The 26,753-nt window shown below is 49.1% G+C and overlaps 1 protein-coding gene across 2 annotated transcripts in view; it reads right to left on the reverse strand.

The window, feature by feature from the left end:
* Positions 1-26,753, reverse strand: part of MYO1D (myosin ID) — a 147,864-nt gene that overhangs the window by 116,118 nt on the left and 4,993 nt on the right. For both annotated transcript variants that reach the window (XM_027711871.2, XM_039384018.1), the window contains exons 2-3: positions 839-1,047; positions 76-169 (exon numbers count right to left, since the gene is read on the reverse strand). In XM_027711871.2, coding sequence (XP_027567672.1) covers positions 76-169; positions 839-1,047 — 303 coding nt within the window. The remainder of the gene's footprint in view (positions 1-75; positions 170-838; positions 1,048-26,753) is intronic.

Here is a 26,753-nt window from a genome sequence, read left to right on the forward strand (position 1 = left end):
CACAAGACACCCTCAGCCACAGAGCCCACTGAAAGAGATCCCCAAATTTCCCTTGTTTGCCAGGCAAGGCCTTACCTCTCCACCTCAGCCCTCTGCCCAGGGTTGGTGATGGCTGCAATGTACTGCATGATGTATTTACTGGCCTCGGTTTTCCCAGCTCCACTTTCACCTGGGGGCAGAAACACCAGGGTGACCCAAGAGATGAAAAAAAGCAAAGCAAATCACTGCACAGAACATCTCAATTGTACTCCAACAACGTCTGGGGGGGGCTGATTTGTTATTTTAAAACCATCTTTGTGTGCACTTGGGGCATTTTCTAGACCCTGTGGCTGCGCTGGCTCGGAGCAATTGTGATGTGAGACTTCCCAGGTCGGGAACGGGCCTGGCACCCAGAGGATCAAAGGAATATTGTTAGAGGAGAAAGCCTGGCTGGGCAGGACAAGGGGCCACTGTTCAGCCCCCCAGCTCGGGGCTCTCGCCTTTCAGAGCTCGGGGACATCAAGGGAAGGAAGTGCCAGGATCCAGGCAGGGAATGAGCCCAAACCAGCTCAGGGGCACGACCAGCAGCTCCTGAGCAGAGACAGGCTCTGCTCTGTGGATCCCTGCAGTGGGATAAGGCTCCTGCTCCCGTTATCCCTCTGCAGGCACTGCCCCAGCTCCTGCCTGGCTGGGAGAAGGCTGAAGGACTGAAGGAGAGAAGAAATAATTGCGACGTCTCACACACGGACTCGAACGCAAACGAGCCTTAAGACTACTGAAGTTTTTTCCTTTATAGCCAACCCCCGTCCTCCTCCTGGCTGGGATGTCCCCAGGGTGTCCCCGGGCCGGCCCAGCTCACCTGAGATGACGATGCAGGTGTCCTTGGAGCGTCTCTTCATGGCCTTGTAGGCGGCGTCGGCGATGGCGAAGAGGTGGGGGGGCCTCTCGTAGAGCTCCCTGCCCTTGTACTGCTCGATGGTGTCCCGGCCGTAGATGTTCAGGTTCTTGTAGGGGTTCATGGAAACCACCACCTCCCCAATGAAGGTGTAGATCCTGCCCTTCTCAAACCTGCCCGGGGGGAGACAGAAAGGGGGGAAATGAGTCAAATGGAGAGGTTTGGAACACACCTGCCCAGAGCCCAGCAGTGAACTCTGAGCCACGGGAACACCACAACAAAACCTGGGCTCTGGACATTCCCTGGATGGCACAGCAGGGACAGAGAGACCTGAGGGTGCAACAACTATCAGCTTTTAGTTTAGCACCTACAGAGGACATTTCCACTGCTGCTTCACTGACAGGTGCACAAGATACAATTTACGGTCTCCACAACTGACAATAAGTCAACACAAGTGTGAGGAGCAAATAAAATCTGCTCCATAAAGGGGATTTAAAGGCAAATTCTCTTTTTCACGTTCTGCAGTTGTCCATGACCCAGCTAAAGGCCAGAGAAGCCCCTCACTGAGAGGTCTAATCACACTTGGAAGAAAATAAACAAAGGCAGAAGCCCAGGAGGGAACTGCAGCCTTTCAGCTCCAGCAATGAGCTTCCACCCCATCCATCCTTTTTACTGGAAGGCACCTTGGTATCACCACTGCTGCTAAACCAGAGGGCAAAGATTCCTAAGAATGTGTAAAAACAACCCTAAACTGCACCTTTCCTAAACCCTACCTGGCCCTTGGATTCTTTCTGCAAACAAGACAGAAAATAACTGGAAGCTTGTTTATAAAAAGTGTTTTAAGTTAAAAGCTGTTTCCAAGGAAATCCACATTTTATTGGAAATTTCCTGTCAGGAGAGCTCACAGGAATTCCAGGTCAACAGCAGAAGAAATTTATACAGCTTTTGCTTCTCAGGAGGAGAAAGGACGGCAGGAGATTTCGGGATCAACACCCAAACCACGGCATTTGCACCACAACTACCTGTCTGCAGCTGCACTTAAACCGCACAACGTTAGATGGCACCAGAACCCCTCCAACAGAGCCCAGGGGCCTCCAATCCCTCCTGGACTCCGGCACAAATTCCAGCATTACTTTACTGAATTTATTACCACCCCCACGTGGTGACAGCCCTGACATTTTCTATTGTTCATTTGAGAATTTTCTGCAGCATCTTGGCAGTCTCAGTTTTTAGCAGGTGTAATAAAACTCAAGAAATATCATCCAGCAACCAGCATTCCACTTTCTGGGAGTGCTTGTGCCTCCAATTCCAGCTTCCTCCCGAAATACTGCACTAAAAAGACCCAAGAACTGCAAAATGTCTTCTTCCTGCAATCAGTTTTAACTGAAAATGTCTCGGTATACATTTCCCAAAACTTAAAATGCAAAGATATTTTTGAGATATACGCTGTTTGAAAGCTACCACAAATGTTTTAGAAAAGATAATCTTAAAATAATTACCAGTATCAGTACACCTGGTTTTAACTCTGAGAAGCACAAAGCAGGTGGGAATTGTGGTATTTGGAAGATCCCAAAGAGGCAGAAGGTGCAAAAGGATCAGATACCAGGCTCCTGCCCTCTCAGGAGCCCTTGAGGGACTCTGCATATACATAGGAGAGCTTGAAAAACCAAACCCACACAATACTGTTGCTATTAAGGAGATCGAGTCACACATAAATATATAATGGAAACCACTACAGGGACACCACAGTCCCATCTTTTGGAGTTGGACATCCAAAGGTGAGTTATTCACTGGAGAACACACAGAGTGCTCTCCAGAAGGCCCAGCCCAGCAGCACATACCTGCTGCTCAAGGCACTGTTGATGATAAAAATAAAGGTACAGCAGTTTGTGGGTGAGTTTTTAAGCCCCACGGCACTGCCACAGACACGGGGGAGAGTTCATGGCCCCAGAGAGGGTAAAGGGAGGGTTGTTCCAGCTGCTGAGAAGAAATAAAGGAATAAAGGCCCATTGTGCCAAGTCACCATCACAGCACCTAATACTCTGACCTCTTCCTTAAGTAATGAATTATGTAAACTTGCACTGGCAGAGCCCAGTTTAAGTTTCCTCTTGTGGCAGTTCGGTGTCCTTGCCTGAATCCCAGAACCATGGAACATCCTGAGCTGAAGGGACCCACAAGGATCATCACAAAGTCAAGCTCTAAAAGGTTTTACTGGGCTCTGACAAGTTGTGTCTTCACCTCTGTGGCAAAAGGCAGATGGAGGCGAGGGAGGAGAAGGATCCACCTCCAGGCCTGACAAGCAGACCTGTCTCCAGCTTGGCTCTAAGGACCCAGACTTTATGAACAACTGACACCCCCATTTTTACTTCTTGCTTCATTTTTCTTTACACTTCTTAGCACTGGAGTTCAAATTCCAGAGCTGGGCTCCGATGTTCCCAACGGGAGCTGCGGCTCCTCGCCCCTCCTGGCTGATAAAGCCCCTTTTCATCCCTCAGAGCAGCCCAGGCCAAGAACAGCAGGAACTGTTTTCCTGCTGGGAGAGCCTGGCCCAGGGAGAACTCGTGGAAACTTAAGGAAACAACCCACCAGGGCAGAGGAAACGGGGAGCAGGAGCTGTGTTACAGCCTCTGCTCTCCAGGGCAAGGGCACAAAACAGGACAACAAAGCTCTTTGGTGCTTTTTGGAAAGGCTCATCCCCCATCTGGGGAACCTCATCCACACCACGGCCAGTGCAGCCATTCCAGCTGAGCTTTAGAGGCAGAACTGGACTGGTTTTTATGAAAAGGAACAGCAGCAAGTCTGCTAAAGGGAACCCCAGTGTCCACTCCTGGGGCAACACCCCCACAGTCAAACCTTGGTTTGTGTCTCTCATGGAAATCACGTCAGCTTGAGCTACAACAAAACATTTCCCTGTAAGAATTCCATTGGAACCATTCCTGTATCAACGTCATGGAATCACAGAATATCCCCAGAGGGAAGGGACCTCCAAGGATCACCAAATCCAACCCCTGGCCCTGCACAGACACCCAACAATCCCCCCCTGTCCCTCAGAGCGTTGTCCAAACCCTCCTGGAGCTCTGGCAGCCTTGGGGCCGTGCCCACTGCCCTGGGGAGCCTGGGCAGTGCCAACCACCCTCTGGGGGAAGGACCTTTCCCTGAGATCCAACCTGACCCTGCCCTGGCACAGCTCCAGCCCTTCCCTGGTCCTGTCCCTGCTCACCCAGAGCAGAAATGGAGCTGCCCCTCGGGAGGAAGCTGCAGACCCCAATAAGTGTCCCCTCAGTCTCCTCTCTCCATTAGCTCAGCAGCCAAAAAGAAATTCAGAGTATTTAATCCCTGTGAGTTATTCTGAGGAACATCAGCTCTTCCATGAGAAGTTTTTATACTAGTTTTTATTACCTCATTAAAACATCAATTGATAATGAGAAAATAAAAAGCAGTGAGTCACAGACTATAAATCACTGAAAGGGAGAGAAATTATTCTCGAGGAAAGAAGACCACTAAGGCAAGAAAAAGGCTCTTACTTTGTTTTGTAGTCTTTATGTTTAAGGAAGGGAGTTAAGTCCAGACACCCTCTGTTCACATCCAGTTCCCCCTGGAAAATCCACTGCAGGAATGGGAGCACTGGAGCAGAAATCCTCACCAGCAGAGAGCACTCAACATTTAGGATTTCCTCCACCTGACAAACACTCCAGTCAAAAATAAAACCGTTCTCACCGAGGAAATGATGCAACTTCAAATGCACTCAGTACAAATAAAGAAAAGAGTTAGCTGGCAGGGCTTGGAACCCACACTCCCAAACAACATCTGCAGGACAGGGACCCTGCAGGACAGGGACCACAGCCATCCCCTGAGCACACACTTCCAGCTGATCCTTGAGCAGCAGCAGCTTGAAGTAAAGGAAATGTTAACAAAAAAAGAAAGGGAAAAGCAAATAACTCAGGACAAATCAGGAGTGCTGCAGAGGCACTGGTCCACAACTAACCTGGTCCCACTGAAGGTGAAGAGAATAAAACTATGGTTTCAAATATTCTGTATTTCCAGCCTTATCTGTGAACCCCAAGGCACAAACTGAAATACTGAATATGAACTATTGAGTATGAGCACAGATTTTTCCTCCTTCCTCCCTGTGCATGGCAAGAAGAATAATCCAGCAGCTCCACACCCCTGGCACGCAGAGGAGGGACAATTCCTTTCCCTGTTGGAAACACCCCATGTGATTTGGGTTACTCTCCCAAAGGGGGCAACAAGTCTCAGTTACTTTTTACCACCAAATGTACACATTAAACTCCAGTCCTGCAGGTTTTGAGTCCATTCTCTTTGCAAACACACCCGAAGATATTTAACTAAGCCCCGTGTTCATGAACGGCCAAGGATGGGCCTTTAGGATGTGCTCACCCAGAAGGGAATTCAAGCAGAACTTCTGGCAGTGAAACCATATTTACCTGGTTTTAAAGTCGAGAATGTGTACCCTGCACTCACACAAGGCAACAACCATTCCCCTCGTGCTTTGGGAAGCAAGTGACTGCTAAAAGCCACTTCCCCTGTGTGCCTCAGGCACTTGTGCCTTTTCTAGGTGATACTGGGTCTCTCTGCTGCGAGTCCAGTGCTACTTAAAGACCTTATTTTAGGTAAATCTCAAAATAAACTCAGCTGCCAAGCAGGACTTCAAGGCTTTCAGTAAATGGCTCCCAAAGTGTCTCACAGCAAACCAGCCCCTCACAAGAGCACTCAGATAAACAGGATTTGCGTTGGCAGAACTATTGCTAAAACACTCTTGCTGCTCTTGGAAAAACAGCCCAAAAAACTGTCCAGTCAGTACAACCCCCCTGCTCAGGGAAACGATCCAAGCCGTCCCGATGGTGAATATGCATGTCTGCAGCATCACAATATGTGTGTCTACGGGTTCTGACCCACCCCGAGGGCCAGAAGAGCTGAAATGCAGCTCATTGAATGTGCAGGTGAGGGTTTTGCTCGCGGTTGGCCTGCAGGGGCTCGGCTCTCTCGGCTGCCAGTTTAACAAAATAGGAAATGCCATTGGGAGCACCACTCCTTTCCTGTGCTGTGGGAGCAGACGGGGCAGGGGGAGGAATCCTCCAGTCACCCACAGCCCTCAGCCAGCCTGGGGAAGGAGGTTAAAGGAGTTCTTTGTAATGATGTCATTTTTTTTCTAAAGAAAATCAGCAAACTCTGAGTGACCACTGCCACATCTTCCTCAGCAAACCGAGGGTTCAGCAAACTGTAATTTTGACCAGGCTGGTTCAGCTCCAAGCCAGCCTTGAGTCAGCCCCTCAAACCACTAGGTGAGGCTGGGGGAAGGAAAAGGGGAGATGGATAAAGGCTAAAACTGTGAGATATAGAAACAGGGGTAATATTAAAACCCCTCTCCTTAAATATAAAGTATTAACCTTGCACTGAAAAAATGCCAAACCACTAAACACGGGAGTCACTGAACTTTCATTTCTGTTTGCGTCAGAGGGCCCGGGCTCTGCTGCAGAGGGAAGCTCTGCAGGCTCGTTTGGGAGCAGAGCAGGAGGCACAGGCAGACTTGAAACAGATAATGAGACAAAAGGAAGGTCTCTGAAAAGCCTCCAGGACAACAAATGCTTTGTGGGTTTATCCCCAACCCGCACATCTCTTTTTCATCTGCCAAATAAGGGCACAAAATCTACAAAAGGGCAGTAAAAACCAAAAAAATCTCAGAAGTCAGGTAGGTTCTCTCTGCCCCCATCACACACCAAGTCAGCAGGCGAGGGGAGTGCAGAGCTTGTCATGCAAAAGAACTCATTTAAATGCATAAGGCTCATAAAATGACTGAGGAGGAGGACAAGGTGGAAGTAATCACCTATAAATGGGTGAGGTGAGTATTCCCCTGCCAGAATAATTCATTAAACAAAAAAACTGTCTAGGCCCGTGTAAGAGGGGAACAGGAATGGAGCACCCTGGCCAACACAGGCTGACTGAGAGCGGGTGCCACGGCAGCATCCCGGGAAAGCTGCAGGGACCACTGAGCACTGCTGGGGATGGCTGAGGATGTCTTTGGAACATGTGGCTTCCTGCAGTGACCAACATTTGACCTCATGGTCCATTATGTTCCTCCCACTCTGATGTTACTGCAGTTGGGTACTTAAAAAGAGACATTTTACCCTCATTCACCACCTCCTCCTTCCATCCCCACGTCTGTAACCTGTCACACCAGGATTAGCTCAGCCCCCAGTTTGGGGAATTCAGCTTTGTCCATCGGGTCACACACTGCTGGGTTAAAGGGTTTGCCACCTTCAGGCATTTCAGGGGACAAAACTGCACAAAAAGCTGCACAAAAGGCGAAACCCAGAGCAATGACTGGAGGTTGGACAGATCTGCACCACGAGGAAGGTCCCTGGGTCAGTGGGGTGGGAATTCTGCAGTGCTGGCTCTGTCCCAGGAGTGTCCAGGCAAGACTTCTGAATAACAACCTTCTTGCAAGGGACGCTGAAGGGACTGTAAAATCCTGCAACCCAACAGAAAGATCCAGAAACATGGAGAAAAACAAAGCCCAGGAAACAACAACCACTGGCTGCTGACAGAGCAGCAGCCTCCTACAAATACCAACCTGCAGCCACAGCAGCAACTGTGTTCATGACTTGAAACCCTATTTTCTAAGCCATATTCTTCCACACACGTGGTGTGATATCCTGCACCACCTTCCCAACTCTCTGCCCACGCTGCACAATTAACAGAACTCATGGTGCTGTCTAATTACACTTCTATTCTCTCCACAAGCCCAGGTGCCAAGATACAGTCCCAGTATCCCACAGGTTTCCTCTGGAGATGCCTGGAGACTCCTCTAGCAGTCAGCTGGCTGGAGCTGCTGATGTTCAGCTGCCTCATTGTTGTGCTGGAAAGGAATACTCTGATTTGTTGAGCTCGTGGCCAGTGCTGTGGATGTGCTGGAGCCCCTGAATGCAGCATTGTCTGACACAGGGCTCGGAACACCCAGGGATCATCTTGCAGCACCAAGATGCAGAACCCCATCTGCCAGCACTCCAAAAGTCTCTGGGAATGTTACAGCTAAAATAAAACTGGATTCCTGATTTATACTAAGCCAGGCCATGCAAGCCGTGCAAAAATAACAATAATAAGGCAAAGCATGCAAACAGTGACTCAGTTTGTGCAGCACTGGGGTTTCTCCCAGAGTTGCTGCAGTGATTTGCACCATCACCTCCACACAGATCCTCACAGGCCACAGCTGGGGCTGTGTTGTCTGGCTGTGACACTGGGCTGTGACACCAGGGTGGGACATTGGGCTGTGACAACAGGCTTCTCCAGGCATTCCCAGCCCACTGTGATCCCTCAGCTCCCGTGGTCTAGCCCAGAGCTGCTCCAGCAGCACCTCAGGGTCCCAGCCAAAGGCTTTGGTGGACAAATGCCCAGTGTCCAAGCAGCAGCTGAAGATGTTCCTGCTCCAGCTGCCCACCCAGCCCCTGGGCCAGAGATCCCCTCCTGCCACGGCTGCTGCAGGGCCAAGGAGGGCCAGCTGGATCCCCACATGGCCATTGGCACCATTCTCCAGGGCACAGACACCAAGGCCTTCAGCCAGGGCACGAGGACAAAGAGCCACAAGCACTGGAGAGGGAAAAATTGAGTCTGCAGATCACAAAGCAAATCCCTTTCAACACAACGTGTCCATTAACGGTTCCTTGGGCTTCCTTGGAAGCACATCCAGCCAGGAAAAGTTCCCATTTTGGATGTAGATTTGGCTCAGGTTTGTTGTGGGACTTTTTTTTCCCTTGTTTTGTCCTAGAAAAGCTTCATGTCCCCAGTGACAATCTGAAACTGAAACCCCTCCTCCCCATCTCCCAGTCTCTCCCACCACCAGGAATGGAGCAGCAGGTGCCCTGGAAGACCAACCCTCAGGCTCTGAAGGAATGAGGTTATGTCTGCACATCAGTGCTGGAAAGGCCTTACTGGTTTGTTCTTCCCAATGAAAGAGCAACTAATATTTTACAGAAGGTTTGGGTGCAAAATAAAGGGGTTTTTCACCACCCCAAGTGCAGAGCTTTCAGTTAAAGCCACAAGTGTGACCCACCCGGCAGAGTCAGCATCAGCATCTCACTCCCTCTCCCTGAAAGGCCAATTTCCAAAAGGGAAAAAGAGAAGGAACAACACAGGGAATGATTCCAACACCTTTGTGGGTAGGGAAGGACTGGCAAGATAAGCAAAGGAATTTGCCCCGGGGCCTGAAGCACCTCCCTGCACACGGGTTGAGAGGAGAAGCAGCTGAGCAGCAGCAGAGCTGCCCCTGCTGCACCCATCACCACTGCAGGAGCAGTGCCCAAAGGCCAAGTGTGCACAGTGATAACAGGGGAACATTAGAATATGGAAAAGCACTTCAGAGGTGTGATTAGTAAAACAGATTACTTGATTTACGTGCTGCTGGCTTCATCCTTCCAAATTACCACCGGAGAGATTGTGTTCGTTTAATTCCTTCACATTTAACACATTGTTTATTCTGTCAGACAGCTCCCACTCAGCACTGAAGGACTATTCAAATAATACTAATGTGAGAGCACAAACACCACTCAAAGCAGAACTAACATGCAACTAAGCTGAAAAATATCTACAATTTATCTGCCACAAGCTGAGCTGACTTTGACCACACCACTGAATTTTTAATTCTGGGCCAGTGGAATTCAGAGCCCTGTGAAATTATTTAAAACAGGATCTTTTAAATGACACATCAGCCCAAGGATGCAGGCAGGCTGTTACTTCTGCAAAGTATCATTTGTCAGGGAATGAGCCTTAGTTAGTGACAGTCTCACGGTCAGAGCAAACAGTGTTTATAAAAAAGGTTTAATAATGAAGTTTTCAGCCACTAATTATTTACAGAAAGCACTGATTTAGTCTGGAGTGGTGTTAAGTGAATACTCTCAGCTTTGGCAGACACTGAAAAGCAGCAGCACAGAGCAGAAGTGCTGCTCCTTTCCAGGATGATCACACTGATTTTGGACACCAGCAGCAGAGCAGCTGCCCCAGCCTGAGGCAGGGCAGTGCTGGGACCTCCCCAGTTCCCCAATTAATTTCCAGTTAATTCTGCTATCACCTTTATTTTGATGAATTTTTTTTTAGAAATCAGGTTAATTAACAGCTCAGAGCTGACACATCCTCCTCCAAACACAGCTATGTGAGTCTCCCTCTCTCCCCCAGCAATGGGCTGATAAACCCTCACTGAACCTGCTGCCAGGAGACACAAAGAAACACTTGGAACCAACAGGTCTGGCAGTCACAAACTGTCAATCTCTTCACACCTTTTAAAATTACACATAAAATCACCTATTAGATGGAAAACACGCTACTTCTCCATGCTTTTTTAAAGTTAAGTGGTTTGTGTTACCCTTCCCTGCTGCAGAAGGGATGAGTGGATATCTCATCCATACTCATGCAGTTGGAATAATCTAATTACTAATTATTATAAACTGCTGAATTAGTAATAATAATTAGTGATAGACTTAGTGATGTTCCCTGTCAGCTCCCTGATCACTCTCCATCAGGAAACAGCAGATGAGGGGAACGGGTCAACTGCCAGTTTTCCAGGGACTTCTGCAAACAAGGAATGCTTCAGGCTCATCCAAGCACTTTCCTCTGTCCGTGGGCAAGCACTGGCAATGCACACCTTTCACTCCTGCTGGGAATGCACAGTGGGACCCAACTGCCAACCCTCCTGGCCCAGCACACACATCATGCCATCACTTCATCCCTGTTTATCCACGAGCAGCAAAGCTGCAAACCCTCCCCCTGGAGCAGCCTCTGGGTAACTAAAGGAATTCTGTTCACAGGTATCAATGAAAGAACTCAAACAACACACACAACCCTTATTATTTGCATTTTAGATATTTAATATATTGTAGTGCAAGTCTCTACTACACAGCTCTCTGCACTCATCCAAGTCCTCAAGGAGCATATTCATGTTCTTTTTATTTAATACAGTCATGGCCTGAAGCTGAAGGTTTAGATGGGATATTGGGAAGGAATTCTTTCTTCCCTGGGAGGGTGGGGAGGCCCTGGCACAGGTTGCCCAGAGAAGCTGTGGCTGCCCCTGGATCCCTGGAAGTGTCCCAGGCCAGGTTGGACGGGGCTTGGAGCAACCTGGGCTGGTGGAAGGTGTCCCTGCCCATGGCAGGGGGTGGCACTGGATGGGCTTTAATGTCCCTTCCAACCCAGACCAGTCTGGGATTCCACGATTCCATATTTTTAATACCTATATGTAAAATTAACTTTTATATTTACACGAGGCTGCTCCCAGAGAATATTGCCCACACTCTTCTGACCTGCTCTTCTCACTGAACCCCAGGAATAAAACGGTCACTTCCACAATCCAGTCAGAAAATTCATCTCCAGCTCTGGCTACAATGACATGGTCTGATGGACTTGCAGATAAGGACAAGGGTTCAAGAGTTTCAGCCACAGCCCTTTCATGCAGTGCCAACAAAATTACTACAAATCCTGCTTTTGTCAAAAGGAGAGCGGAATGTATTTATGAAACGACTCTTTACCTCCTAAATATATTCAAAGGAGACTTACAGGAAAAGAAATGAAGCTTAGTTATTTCCTGCTCACATCTCTGTCCTTTGAGGAGGAGAACAAAGGAATTTGACACTTCACATCTACACTCATCTTAAGCACCCTTCTTTGGCCTTTAACTGGGGTACAGAGTCACACCAGCAGTTAAGGAAATGCTCCTACACATAGAAAATCAGCAGCTTTGATAAGCTGCACAGGTAATTATGCTGATATGGGGGGTTTTATCACCTATCTGTACTTCTCTCAAAGTCCCAGGGCAGAGGAGATAAAACTCAGCTAATTATCCCTCCTGCTCCTCTCTCAGGCTCCAGCGCTGGAAGCTGTTTGCTTGTGGGGTGAGAGTTGTGTCTCAGCCCTGAAAGAATCACAGCTCAGCACTGGAAATGCCAAAGGTTCTAGGAAATGGGCCATGCCAAAAACCCTCCTCAACTGTCCAGTAACCTGAGACAAGAAAAACCCTTCCCTCAGCCCCCCTCTGTTGATGTAACCTCAGGCAAGACAGAGCAGGGATCCAAAACAGTTTAACACCACTTGAAGAGGACCCTGAAAATATCTCCTCTGGGCTGTGGCTCATCCAGCTCTGGAGAAGGGAACAATAGAGCCCCAGCAGCCAAGGATGGAGGATTCCTGCATGGCCTCTGCAAACACGGGGTGCAAAGCCTGAAACACGGGATCAGTGTGTTCAGACAAACATCCCTCCCCTCTACCCCCAGCACTGCTTCACCAGAGTTATTCCTGAAATTCCTTCTCTTCCCTCCCTTTTTTGGTGGGGATATGGGGAGTGAGAGAAAGAAGGAAGGCTGGGGGAGAGGAGGTGACAGACCCAGTCTAATGCCATCAGCTCGAGTTTGGGGATTTATTTCCACTTTCAGTTTATCAAGTCAAACTTGATTTACTGTCCTCCCCAAACCACTCATAACTCTTCACCACAACAGTCACCTCCACTTCTTCTAATTTATCCTGTTTTCAATACAGAGGCACAAACAGAGGCCAAGCAGAGGTTTCACTAGCCAGGGATCTTCCTCAACAGGGCTGTGCACACTCCCAGAGCTCTCCACAGCCCACCCTCTGCTCCCACAGGGCACCTGAGTGTAGGCCAGGTTACATCTTCTCCATTTGAGTAGCCCTGCAGGCCAAACTTCTGCCAAGTCACTGCATTCCCAGCTCCAGCCCTGCCACTGGACTCACCAGCCACAAACCTTCCCCTGGATACCTACACGTGGGCAGGTGAAATTTTGGGGTTGATTCATCATTGACTGCACTGGCCAGGTTTCCCCTGACTGCACAAATAACCCTTAACCCCAGCAGCTGTGGGGGTGCTGTGTGGTGCCCACGTTGTAGAAGTGGGAATCACCTCCTGCTGCATCTCTGCAGCTTCTTCCCCGGGGTCCCTGCTCGGGGAATATGGTGCAAAAGGCCAAAGCTTTGTGTGTTAAAAAAAGGCCAAAGCCCCTCTGTGTGGAGCCACCTCAGCTCTGCAGCTTCACTGCCTGGAGCTCCACAGGCTGAGGAGACAGGGATCCAGGTCCTGGAAGCCGCAGGGACAGGTTCTCCCAGAGCACAGCAGGGCTGCTCTGCCAGGACCTGCTGCCCCTGAACGGGGCTCCCATGCACCTCTGCAATGGGGTGGTTAATCTGCAACCACACCATCCACTCAGGGCAGCTGAGGATCAAATGGGCAAGGAATAAACCAGACATCACCATAATTAAACATTAACTCGCTGCTGCTTGGCTGCCTGGCTTTGAAGCCCCTTCATCTTCCTCAGTGAGCAGGGAGAGAGGAGGGAACAAACACCCAAAAAACGTCAAGCACCATCTCAGTTTCAAACCCTGTACCTATAACACAACATAAAACTGATAAACCAGGGAGACTCTCAGGAATTTGGGGTCCTTTCTGATCAGTCCTTGCTGGCCTGCTCACAGTGACCACCCTTCCCCAGCAGGGCAGTGCTCATGGTCCTGGTTTAACCGGGTGGGTTCAGATTGTTTTGCTCCTGAGGTCCTCCCTGCCCACCTGCTCGAGCTCTGTCTCCAAAGAGATCTCAGAGAACACATAATTTAAGCTCCACTGGTTGAGGCTGCACTGGCTGTGTGACACTGGCCTCCAAAGCTCTGTGACAGACAGTCCCTTCCTTCTGCTTCCAGCAGCCCCTGCAGGGCAAACCAACCCCACCCTGGGACAAAAGGGCCCCAAACTACACTGTCCAGCTGCTCCCACACAGCCCACCCCGGCTCACACACCACATGGCACGTGAAAAAACGGTTGTTTAATCACAGCCTCCTCCTGCCGCACTTTCCCCACAGCATCGATTGTTTGCAAATGTGTAATTATTTGTAAATGTGTAATTACGAGGCAAAGGCTGAGCCGGGCACGTGGGAGGTTTTCATCACAGGCCGATCAGATCCGAGCAGTGTGTTAACAAAACAAAGGGAGCAGTATTTTAAAAGCTTATAAACTCCAGCCCCACACTGGCCCAGCAGTGGGGCCCAACTGCAAATTACAGCTTGTTGGCTGACAATTACATCAACACCGCTGCAATTACTGAGGCTGTTTGTCACAGTCTGATCAGAAACAGCAGCTCAGTGTTATTACAGACGGGTTCTGCAACTGCTAAAGTGACCTGGGGAAATGATCCAGAAGTCACAAGGGACCAATTCCTCATGGTCAGACTGAAAGGACTGTCAAAATATCTAAACAGACTAAAGAACCATTAGCAAAGCTGTGGGATCAACCCAGTAACCTACATGAGCAGATTGCAGCCCCTTACAGGCCACTGCTCATTTATAATGGCACCTTTACTGCTGCTTCTTGAACCCTGGAATTGGCCAAGGCCCCCCCATGCTCCTCTCCCTCCCTCACATTGTACCCCAGCTTAATTAAAAGAGAAAAAAAAAAGGAGGGAAAATGGTTGGACACAACTGTCTTCACAGCACAGGTGGTGGCAGTGAAGAGAGAAGTCCACCCAAAAGGCAGGTAAAAAGCACAGAGCTTTGAAAATCAACCCCTCAGCCAGTTTGTCCAGGGTGGTCTGTCAGCACTCATTGACTTGGTTCATCCCCTGGTAGCTCAGTAGGAAATATATGACAGGTATTTTGACCATCTAACACTAATCTGACCTTTCCCAAGACGACAGTTGATGCCACCTTGAAGAGTCATAAAAGCTTAAGACAGGAAAAGCACTTTCAGCAAGTTAATTCCTGCCCTGCTGGCAACATTCCCTGCTTTGTCTTAGGGCTGAGAAGCTCCAGACATTCACAGGTATTAAAAAGCTCCTGGTACAACCAAGCTCTTGCTGTCCCAGCACTGGGTGTGTGAGGAAGAGGCACAGAATGACCCCAGAGCCTTCCCTGGTGCTGCACTAAGGCACAGTTTCTGCAGAACTACAACTGTGTCCAGGATCTTGAGAAATCCTGGGTCTCCAGCATAATTCAGGGAACAGGGAACACTTTCAGTGCCAGACCTTTCCTCTTCTCCCCTGGTGCAGCTGAGCAGGGCGTGAGCAGGACACCCTTAGGGTCACCTGTCCCTGTGCTTGGGGTGTCCCCTCTCTGCCCCACATTGCTCCTCACCCCAAGAGCTGCTGCTGCCACCTCTGAGAGCAGCCCTGGTCGTAGGATTTGCAGCGTGAACTCCTGGAGGACACCCCAGAAGGCAATTTACTATCAAAAAACAAACACTGAAAATTCTGATTCTATCTAAGCCTCCCCCCCCAATAATATCAAATAGCTCAAGGATTCCCTAAATGGAAATGCAACCAACACAAGGCTTAAAGGTCATCTCAGAGGAAAACTGTGTGCAGCAGAACATGGCCTGGTGATTGCACACACGTTATCCAGACTGCCTTGAGTCCATCTAGGGCAAAGACAAAAAAAAACCACAGGGAAAATGAAGTAGCTGGTTAAGGGAATTTAAGGAGGTTCCCAACAGTTCTGTTCAATACCAGGAAAAAGGATTTAAAAACACCTCAGCTGTGGCTCCTGAGCCAGCACAACTAGACCTGTTGATGGCTCTGGTGGCAGGACCCCATCCCACCCTGGGCAAAGCCACCCAAACCCTGCTGCTGCTCAGCCGAGCCCACACCGGCTCCTGGAGTTTGTCAAGGAGGCAACACCACCCTGGAGCTGCAAACTGCAGCCACCAAACCCTTTGGGAAACGTGACACCAGGAGGTTTTCCTGGTTGTTTTCTATTTTCCCGCCTCTTGGCACTCAGGGGGACGAGACTGAGCTCTGGTTGTGACACAGGCACCAAGGGAACCTGTGGCTTTCTGGACACACCCCACCTGTGTCCCACACCAAGCTTTAAACTGTTTCCTTGCTCAAATCACTACTTTGAGGCCAAATAATTATATCTTACGTAATATGGCCTGTGGCCAAACTAACAAAGGCTTTCTGAGAAAATCAACATGCCTTAAATTAGAGGCCCTTTAAGATTTCAAGTCAACTCAATAAACTCTTCAGCCACAGCACTCTCTGGGCTGTGTCAGACGTGTGTTGTGCCTTCAGACCTTATGAAAAAACAAGGAGCAGCGTCTGCCAGCTGGTTCTCTGCACCAGGAACTGCAACCGGCACGTGCAGCCATAAAATGGGACTTGGAAAATTATGTGCAGATGGGCCCTTACAGGTTTAGCATTTACAAGTTTTCTTGACAGGCTGCATTTACTACAGATAAAAGCAAATCATAATCTTTTCACAAATATCCTTCGCTTGAATTACTGAGAAAAGCACCTTGGAGTCAACATCAATTCAGCCCAGGCCCAGTGAGGAGCTGAGGCACAGACAGGCCAAAAGGAAATCAAACTACTCAGGAAAATGGAATTACATCCTGCCAGACTCGCAGCCCGCCTGATTGACTGTCTCAAATCTGGGCTGGGAGGTTTTTTAAAGGCAAACACCGACTCCCAGCCTGCAGTGCCTGTGCAGTTCCCTGCCTGCTGACTGCCTTTACTCCAGCACAGACAAATAACACACCTTATTACCATTTCTGCTGGAAAGACAGAATTAAGAACACCACCATAACCACAGCCAGTGCTGGCCCCAGGCCTGCAGCCCACAGACATCTCCTATCTCGGGCAATAACATGATATGAACAGTCATTTTTAGCCCTACCTAACCATTACAGCCTGAGAGAGAGGCTGGAAGTTTTCTAGAGCATAAAAAATTTAGGTTCAGGTAAGTGCTTTCTGCCTCAGTAAAACAAACAAACTGCCATGAAATTCATGGATGCACCAACGAAACTTGTGTTGGCCAACAAGGAGATTAAAAAGGAGGAAGGCCAGGAACCTACTCCTAGAGTCAAAACTAAATTCCTGTTCAAAATACAACACAGCAGTAGAGGTGCTGATAATCTGGAGCTTCTGAATCCAAAATAACTCACAGACTGAATGTTACTAAAATTACCAGAGTAATCAATTCTCCCTTAGCATTCACTTCTCAAGGATCTTCTAAAGGCAAGTTATTGTCTCACTAAACCTAAAAACCCCCAATCTTAGTCCAGGGACACTATCAAAGGAATCTCTCAGATGAGCTCAGTTGCTCTAATCACCTCCAGAAAGGTTATTAGAAGAATATTTGAAGAATTCAGCCTGGCAGGCTGGTACATGACTTCACCCTGCCCGGGCTCCTGGAGGATATCCGGGGCCATCTCCAGTGCCAGCTCCTGTGGTTTGGGAAGGCAAAGTCCAGGACAGAGCTGGAGCTGCCACCATGTCAGTCCTGAGGGACGCTCCATGACTCATCCGTAGGTACGTGCTCCGCATTTTCTGAGGCAAGAAGCAACGTTTAGTGAGGGCCTGAAGAAACAACACCTCAGTTCTGACCTAAAGACGTGTAAAAAGGGGATTTCGGTGCCGAAGTTCTTGCTGAGGTAAAAGCCTGAGACAGGAGAAGTCATTGTGGCAGATAAAATGGGATTTGAACTCCCCAGCACTGGAGGGCAGCGGTGGCTCCCTCGCTCTCCACCTGCCAAAACAAATCCCTGCCATTTAAGGCTGTTCAAATGTTTCCCTGATTAATCACCGGCGTGTCCAAGAGCCGGGCTTTGCTGGAGCCGGTTCTGCCGCTGCAGGACGTTACACAAGGGCTGTGCCAAGTGCCAGGGAAGGGAAGGGAAGGGCAGCACAAGGAGTGGGAGCTTCCAAGGGTGGAGTGGGATCTGGGATCTCTCATCCCAGCGCTGCCGAGCACCATCCCCGTGACACCCCCAGCCTGCATCCAGGGGAGCTGGACCACCCCCGAGCACACGGGATCCTGCCCCAAACGTCCCCAGCTCCAAAGAGTTATTCCTGTTCCGACAGAAGGAATTTAAATTAGCAATGAACCCGTTTAGGTTTCCTGCAGGTCACCCCCGACGCTGGACCCTGAGGGAGCACTAAAGCATTGATAACAATCTCCTTTCAGGAAGCAGTATCTGTAAATATTAGGAAGTAACTCTGTAACAGAAGCCTCGTAACAAGGATAATTTCATCCTGGAAAGATATAGCTCAGGTTTTGTTTAGATCCCAGTGTTTAACTTCGCTCCTGGAATCCATAAGTGTAGACAAGTGCCTCCCATTTAACCTTGTCATTCATTTCAGAGGCAGTTCTTCAAACACCTGTGACACACCCACAGCAAAGCCACTGCTGCTGGCCCCAGACAAACTGTTTATAAGGTGCCAGAGGACAAAGATCTCGGCAACAAAATGCTGGGGAATGGAGAAGAACGGGAAAGAGGGTCCTGAGCAGAGACAAAAACCGGCAACTACAAATCTTTTCAGCTTGTATTCCAGTTGTGTGTTGGGGTCCCTCACAGCTGTGTTCAAGAGCTGCCACTCCAGACGGGTGAGGAACCTGCTGGCAGGATGGTCTTGTTCTGGATAAAGCATCAGGAACCTTTCCCACCCTCTGGACGCCCCAGGATGATGCTCTCAGACGAGTCCTGCTTCCTGCCCCGGATCAGACGGGACTGCCCAGCACAGGCTCCACACTGAGTGTTTTCCCTCGGGTCCCTCCTGCCCATCCCAGCAGCTCCACAGCCCCTGAGAACCACAACCACCACCAGCCCCTGGCTGCTGCTGGGCTTTTGCAACAGTGAAACCACCACCCTACTGGAGATTAGCGGGGCTATCTGGGAAATTAGTGCTAATTAAGCCCAGCACTCCCACGGGCCGTGCAAGCAGCAGTGCCGGGGCTGCAGAAACCAGCCAAGGTTCAGGGCCAGCAAGGAATAACTCGGGATTGCTTCCTCAAGGATGACCTTGGGCAAGTTCCCTTCCCAGCTGGATGGGAGGGCAGGGGAGCAGCAAAACCAGACTGAGACACACTCCACCCTCACCTGGGGGTTTTGGTTGTCTTCGGGTGGATAAATGGGGGGGAAAGGCAAGTTCACCAATCCAGGCTACCAGGGCAAGCTCGGTGACTACTGGATAAAATATTAAGTAGCCTAAATAATACACACTGTAGTGGCCTGGCCTGGTTTTGGTACACGTGGATCTGGCAAACGTGAGTCATCTCTGGAGGAAATCCCAACCTGCTCCCCAGCACAGCCATACCTGTCCATAGAAAAGAGGGAACTAAGGCCAGAACCAAAAAAAAGCCTCCTCCACACGTTGCCACCCGTGTTGGCCAAATTTGTCAGGGAGTTAATCAGCACCTGGGCAATTTTAAAGCAAGTGTTAAGATCACAGGATGGTTGTTTTTGGAATTAGAGGAATAATCTCCTATTGTATCTTCACAAGTATGATCTAACGAGTAAGTTTTCACGAGGCCCCAAATTCCACTTGGTAAGAAAGCAAGTCACACCAAGACTAGGAGATGGTACCCACTGAATAAATAAAATAAATTCTTGCTCTTTCAACTCCTCTGTGAGGCAGTTCAAGGCAAATGAAGCAAGGGAAATCCAAGGCACAGGCTGTTCAACCTGGACAAGGTAAGGTTGTGTGGAGACCTCACAGCACCTTCCAGGATCTGAAGGAGCTACAGAGAGGCCAGAGAGGGACCCTGAAAGCCCCAAAGGGCAAGAACACCCCTCCCAGTACCCCTCAGTTCTTGTGTCACAATACAGTTGCTGCAAAAGGGAATTCCCGCATTACCATAAAATCCTTTTGTTGTCTGTACCCTTAGCGTGTTCACTCAGAATTTCTGTGACACTGAAAACTACTCCAACTCTTGCACTCTGAGTGAAAAATGCAAGTTCAAAGGCAAAATCCTTGGTGTGAAAACTCCCATGGCAGGACAAGCTAATCCCAGACAACCCAAGGGGATGGAGCACTGAGCAGGGAGGGAAACACAAGTCTGAGAAATAAATGTCACCCCTGGCACTTGTGATTGATTCCACGGGTATCATGATAACTGCTGTTGTTTTATTAAAATACATCCCCCCCTCGAGTAAAAAAGAATAGAACCATCTTCACCCTTATTAAGAGGTTTTTAGCTTTTCATCCCTGTGAAGTTTGAAACAGCCACAGAATATCCCAAAGGCTTAAAACGCCAGAAAGCAGAACACAAAAGCAGGGAATGGTTGATCTTGCCAGTGCTGCTCCCTCACACACTGAGTGTCCTCATGGACACAGGGATGGTTTGTACCTGATATGGGATAGGAGGTTTTTTCACATTATTTCCTCCCCATGATAAAAAAAAAAGGAGTATTTGGCACTCACAGCACTGGAGTGTACACAGAGTATCAAACCCCAGGTCAAAACACAAAGGAATCCCTGTCTTTGGAGACGGAAACTTTTAGTTTGCAAAATATCCATTGCACTGCATTCCCCAGGGAAGGAACCAAAGGCTCCCACTCTCCCTGTGCCACCCGGGGATGCCCAGATGGGAGGGCACAACTGGGCCATGTTCCTACCCAGGGAATTATCTGGGATCTGAGCTTCCACAGCAAACCCCCCTCAGGACAAACCCAGGCTGCTCATTTGTCCTAAACAAGACAAGCCAATACACCTCCACATGAAAGGGTGGGGATTGGGGGCTTTCCCCTGAAAACATTCCCAGTTTGGTTCTGGGGCTTACCCTGCTCATCAAGACCTGGGAGAGTTTGGCACTTGAGGTGAAAAACCCTTTGGCACTGCACAAATGATGGGAAAATGTCCTGCTGGCACGAGATTTCTGCCACATAACCACGTACAGGGATGGAGGAGCCCTCCAAAAGGCAGCAAAAGCATCTTGATAAAAACAAACAAACCCCAATACTGACCCTACTGGTGAAATGTTTGAGCTTCCCATATCCCTGGTACCACATCACCCTGTCACTGAGCAAGCCAGTGTTTCTGTAAGAACCTGTTCATTGGTCCATCCTGTGATTTATTGTGGTTTAAATGTATAACAGTAAAAGCAACCCTAGCAAATTGCTGCTTTCATTTGGTCAAGGTGCTACAGAATGTCTTCAAAAGTCACTAAGTTTACTGTATTTAACTTATGTTAATTTTCCTAGATAAAAGGACAACACAGGAAAGGCAGAAGGTTAAAATGTATCAGAGGGAGTTTAACATTCTAAAATATAATGACCCCATTCTACAGTTTTCATGATTCAGCTGCAAAGTTTGCAACACAAGAAGTTGGCTGCTCCCAAGCTAAACAAGAAAACACTGAAATAAGTGAAATCACCCTGATCTGTTTATTTGCACAGGGTCTGCTCACTAAATTTAGCAAACAGCCCCTCAGCAGAGCAGCTGAACAATCCTATGGAGAAGAATTCCTGGGAGAAGACTGACGAGAGTTTTCTCCCTAAATCCAGTCGTGACACATCTGAGTTGGCCCCTGAAGTTCCTCCCAGCCTCTGGTGGGAGAGCAGAGCCCCCAAACCACATCATCCCCTCAGAGCTCCCAGAATGGAACCAGGAGGCCAAGATGTGCTGCTTAAAAACAAGACTCATCCTGACAATACGCAGCCCCCCTTTAAGTCTCCAAAACTCTTAAGTCCTTAATGGAAAACATGTTTTTCTATCAACTGATCGGAAAAATTAAGCCAAATATTCCCAATAATTTCAAAATTGTTCAGCCTTCCCTTGTGTCTCCTCTCCAGTCCAGCTCCCAGGTTTAAAAAGCTTTACAGGGATCGACTTTCCCTTGGCATCTCCTCGGAGGGGTTTAAGTTGCCTGTAACTAAGACAGAGTCAGAGCAGCAGCTGCCAGAGGCTGGAGATGTCTAGCTCAGGAATGTCTGCATCCTTGAAAGCCAGGATGTGCAGCACGGCCCAAAAAACAAGTTAAGAGCAAACAAAGACAAGATTCCCATTGTTTGTTTTGCTGAAGACATAAATGTTACATTTATCAGGGGGAGAAGGGAGAGGAATACACTCCTTTTTCTGTGCTGGTGCTTCGTGTTCTCCTCACCTGAAACAGGTCAGCACACAAACCATATAAAGCAAAGTTTTCTTACTGCAACACAGGCAAAACTCAAAAAAGGAAACATTTATTATCAGGCAGCACTGTCCACAAAGTCATACATCCAACCTCAGTCTTATTTTAGAACTGCTCCCTGGTAATTTGCCTGTGCTTTGGAAAACAAGGAATATGTTTTGAATTATAGGAGGTTACAGGGACATTTTTGTGGTAAATTTGGACTTTCATTTGCAAAAAAAAAAACCCCTCAGTGCTCCAGAGATCCTTTCGGAAATAACATTTTTTTGTCATTGCTAAGCACTTTTCAACAAAGTTTAACAGCTACTGTTCCAGGGAGGTGTTTACATCCAGCTTTAGGGGAACACTGGGGTCCTTCTGTCCCTGCAAGCACAAGGAAAAGCAGCAAAGTGTCTTTCCAATGGTATGAGGAGCAAACGAGAGGATCTTCTCTGCAGTGAGCAGGGGCAAGTTCACTTGGGAGACTCCGGAGCTCAGGAATGTCCTGGGATTTGTCTGGGGGCCTAAATTGTATTCACAGCTCTTTGAGCCCCAGAACAAAGGGACTTTTCCCAGAGGTTCCTTGAAACAAAGCTCAAGTTGGTGTGATGTGAATAAAGGTGCAGGTACAGGGACAAGGGCAGAAATACAGCCCTGAACAGTGTTTGGAGATGGACCCGGACCCACCACCCCAAACTGCACGTGCAGCCCTTGCAGCACCTCCCACCCCACACACTGCACAGTCCTGCCACACATCTCCAGCTGGTGTTTCCCAGGAAGAGGGAATGAGCCTTCAGGCTTCCCAAATTAACTTACATCAGCCTCAAACAGGAGCAGGTGAAGATCATATGATCAGATTACTTTCTACCTGTCCCACCTCAGCCGGGATAACACGGGGCCAGGCTCTGTCCAGACCCAAGAGCACCAACTCCAAGGGGCACAGAGCCAGAGAGGAGCCAGGAACCCACCTGAGCAGCTGAGCAGGATAAGCAGGGTCACAGCACCCACCCTGCTCCCGGGGCACAGCTTGGGGGGCTCCATAAACCAGGCATGGGAGGAGGGGGCAGTGGCTGTGCTGACATTTCTGGGGTGTTCCTTCCATGCCAAAAGGAGCAACTGAGGGAAAAGCACAGGAATGCTGGTCAGGAGGCTCTGGGACAGACATGGTACAGATCAGTGCTGAGGGAGGAACTGATAAGCACTGGAGGGAGATAAGCTGTGTCCCTGAGGTGGAACAGGAGGGAGGCAGGGAGATGGGTGTAGGAGATAAAACTGAGAGCAAAACCAATCCCTGCAGATAATTCTGAATGAGCTCCGTGGGAAAGGGAGTTTGTCAAGGCACAGGACGAGGAATGAGCACAAAAATCAGTGCAAGACTGGGCTCTGTGTATGGCTCAGGTTGGGCCTGACACACCACAGGGCAAACAACAACACCTGACTGGGAGTGCAAAGGCCCAGAGAGGACCAAGTCAGACAGTCCACGTGCACAGAGAGGGCACTGAAGGCAAGGAGAGCCACCAAGGATGGCCAGGAGGATACTGCAGTTACAGAAATACAGGCAGCCAGCAAGAGAGAAAGGAAGGTCGGGTGGAACAACACTTCTTGGAAGGACAGGAGTCAACAGCTGACATCCAGAGAACAGCAAGACACCCCCAGGGATGAGAAACGACATCGGGGCAGGTCAGTGGCTGCCAAGGGACACAGAACTGGTTTAATGCTGTGTTTTCACCCAACAGTGCATTTTTCTGGGAAGAAGGCTCTGGATCAAACCAGCCCAAGAGTCACACACAGACTGTCCTCTGAAGTGTCACACATCTCAAGGCAGCTCACGCCAGGCAAGTGGCAGCTGCGCTGGGGCACCAATATTGCAACACTGTTCAAGGAGAAGATCTAAATTCCATACAGAGAAATGCTCTGAAATTCCAGGGGGCAGAATGGAAAGGACCACGACAGGCAGGAGGCAGAGCAAGGACAGGCTGGTGACACCCCAGCATCAGTCACAGTTCCACTGGTGAGCCTGAGAAGTTGAGCACTGCGGGACCATCAGTGCTGACAGGGTTGGGTCCTCTGGCTTATCATCAACAACTGTTTTATTGACAAGGTCTCTACAGGACATCCCTCTTCTCCCACCTCAGCTGGCCTGTATCTGTGCAGGACAGTGTCTGTTGTCCATCAGCACCCAAAGGAACCGCTCTGGGCACTGCTCCCACACAGGCAGGGTGAGGAGAACTCTGCAGCAACCCCAGGCACCAGAAAAACCTCATTCCTGCCAAAAGACACAGCTTATCTCAGGAACAGTTTAATGTGAATTTAAAAAAAAAAAAAAGTATTTTCAAACAAGTTAAGTCTATCTAATGCCCCTTTTTCACCCCCAAAGACAGAAGAGTCTCACAGCCAAACCTTCTGGCATATGAACACACCACAAGGAACACCTACTCCTCCTCCTGGTCTAACAGACACAAACATCAACACATGACAGCAGCAGTGGGAGCTGACACCTCATCAGATCCGACCGAAAAAGCCCTGAAAGGAACCAAAATCTTCTTCACAAGTTATATTTCTGTTTCAGAGAGCTGGAAATGAGCATTTGCCACCACAGCCCCCTGGTTTCACACTTCCAGGCAAACCTGTGTGCAGACATCTGTGTCCTTCTCCCACCCCTCAGAATGTCTTCATTCCATAAAAAGATGTCATCGTGACCCAGGGATGCAGAAAGGAGAGAGATGATGTAACAGCCAAATACTGAGGTAGATCTGAATCTTTAAAGGAATTCCAGTAAATATGACTAAAGGGGAAACCTTCAGGGAGACTAAAAGCTTGATCAGCCCAGAAGAAATGCAAAGAGTCAAAGAAATGCAAGAGGTTGGTGAGTGGTAGGTCAGCAAAGCCACTGAAGAGGCAGATTTTGGAACAGAAGTCAATATAAAGGACTCTTGACTAAAGGAGACCACGAGACCCATTGGAAACATTAGCTAATGTTGACTGTAAGAGTTTGGCAGATCTTAAAGTCAACCTTCAGCTGGAGGAGATGATAAACTACTGCAGTTAAGACAATGCAGGTTACACAAGCCACGTCACAGGGGTGGTGGCAGTCAAAAATCAGAACAGGATTCTACTCCCCAGCATCCCAGAGAGACGCAGTGCCTGCTCTGAGGAGCTTCAGGACCCCCAGCACTTCACAGGATGGACAGAATAATTACAGAGAAGAGAAAAGATGAGAGCAAGGACTGGGGCAGGGATTGTCCCCCTGGGCTGGCACTGCTGAGGTCACACCTTGAGCGTGTCCAGTTCTGGGCCCCTCACAGCAAGGAGGACATGGAGGGGCTGGAGCAGGTGCAGGGAAGGGAACAGAGTTGGGGAAGGGGCTGGAGCAGCAGGAGCAGCTGAGGGAGCTGGGGGGGCTCAGCCTGGAGAAAAGGAGGCTCAGGGGGGACCTTCTGGCTCTGCAACCCCCTGACAGGAGGGGGGAGCCGAGGGGGGGTCAGGCTCTGCTCCCAGGGAACAAGGGACAGGAGGAGAGGGAACGGCCTCCAGCTGTGCCAGGGGAGAGTCAGGTTGGACATCAGGAGGAATTTCTTCCTGGAAAGGGTGGTCAGGCCTTGGCAGGGGCTGCCCAGGGAGGTTTGGAGTGCCCATCCCTGGAGGTGTCCAAGGAAGGCCTGGCCGTGGCACTCAGTGCCAAGGTGGGCATTGGGCACAGGGGGGACTCAATCAGCTCAGAGGTTTTTTCCAGCATAACTGATTCTGTGGAAAAGGCTGCTGAGGAATTCCTAAAACACCAGCTGACTGTTTGCAGATATGCTTTGTGCAAATAGCAGAAAACACCAGCTTATTTTAAAAAGATGCAATAAGGAGTGTCTCTTTTTGAGCTAATTCACAGCAGTCCTGGTTCCAGAACTGATTCTGTCGGGCCTTTCCTTCACACCTGATGCCTTGGAACACGGATGTCCCTCCCCAGCCACAATGAAATGTTATCTGTGCTCTGACAAGGACCAGAAACACAGCTCAGGCTCAGCTGGGAGGCAGGACCAGCAGGGGAAGAGTTTGGAAGTGTGAGGCCCTCTGAAAGACTGATCCCATTCATAAATCCAACCTCATCTATTATTCAACACCCAGGTGCTAAAATTGTTCACCACCACCCCTCCCACCTGCTATAAACAGACTCCTGTCAAACTCCCACCTGAGAGGGTTCTACCAGGCAGGGAGGGCAGAGGATTCACTGAAACCACAGGAACTCAGCACAAATGGAGGCAAAACCACCTCCAGGCTGGACATCACCTCATCCAAAGCTTGGATCACGGGAGTGCTGTCAGGAATCACCCTGTTCCCTGTGGAACAGTCCCTGTGGAGGTGGGAAGCTGGCCTGGAGCCTCCCTGTGCTACTTGTCCAGTTGGGATTTGCTTTCTAAGTGAGATCAATGGCCTTTTCCATCCCTGAAGACCGAGCTGGACCCTGTCCAAGCTCGTAAGTCAAATTTTGACGGACCAAGGGGAATTTTCATTCCATTCATTCCAAATCCTGACACGAGACAGCTCTCTGCAGGCTGAGCAACTCAGGAGCAGCCAAGAAGAGCTGATGAGACTCAACTGGCCCAAGGAGTGTCCTGCAGCCCCCACAGAGGCAGGTCCCCTCTCCAGGGGGAAAACAGACCCTTCCCAGCGGCTCTTTAATTCCACACTACATGAACAATTAAAATATTCATAACTATTTAAAACGAGGAAATTAAAATGACTTAAAGGCATGAAAAGCTTGTTTATGAAGCATGAATATTTCATTAGCAAAAGCACAAATGAAACCAGGCTTTCACATAATATTTCCTCTGCTGGGATTAAATACAGTTTACTACCTCATGTGAAGCCAAACCTCTGCCACCACAACTTCAACCCAAAATATGAACGTTTAAGGTGGTGCTGGAAAGACAAGGAATGTGGTGTAAAAACATCAATGCAATACAGACACCACCCTTCACTCCAAACCTGGAAATGAGGTTAAACA

This window comes from Pipra filicauda, unplaced genomic scaffold, assembly GCF_003945595.2.
Source record: "Pipra filicauda isolate LSUMZ 115617 unplaced genomic scaffold, ASM394559v2 scaffold336_size1087642_pilon, whole genome shotgun sequence".
NCBI classification, from domain to species: Eukaryota; Metazoa; Chordata; class Aves; order Passeriformes; family Pipridae; genus Pipra; species Pipra filicauda.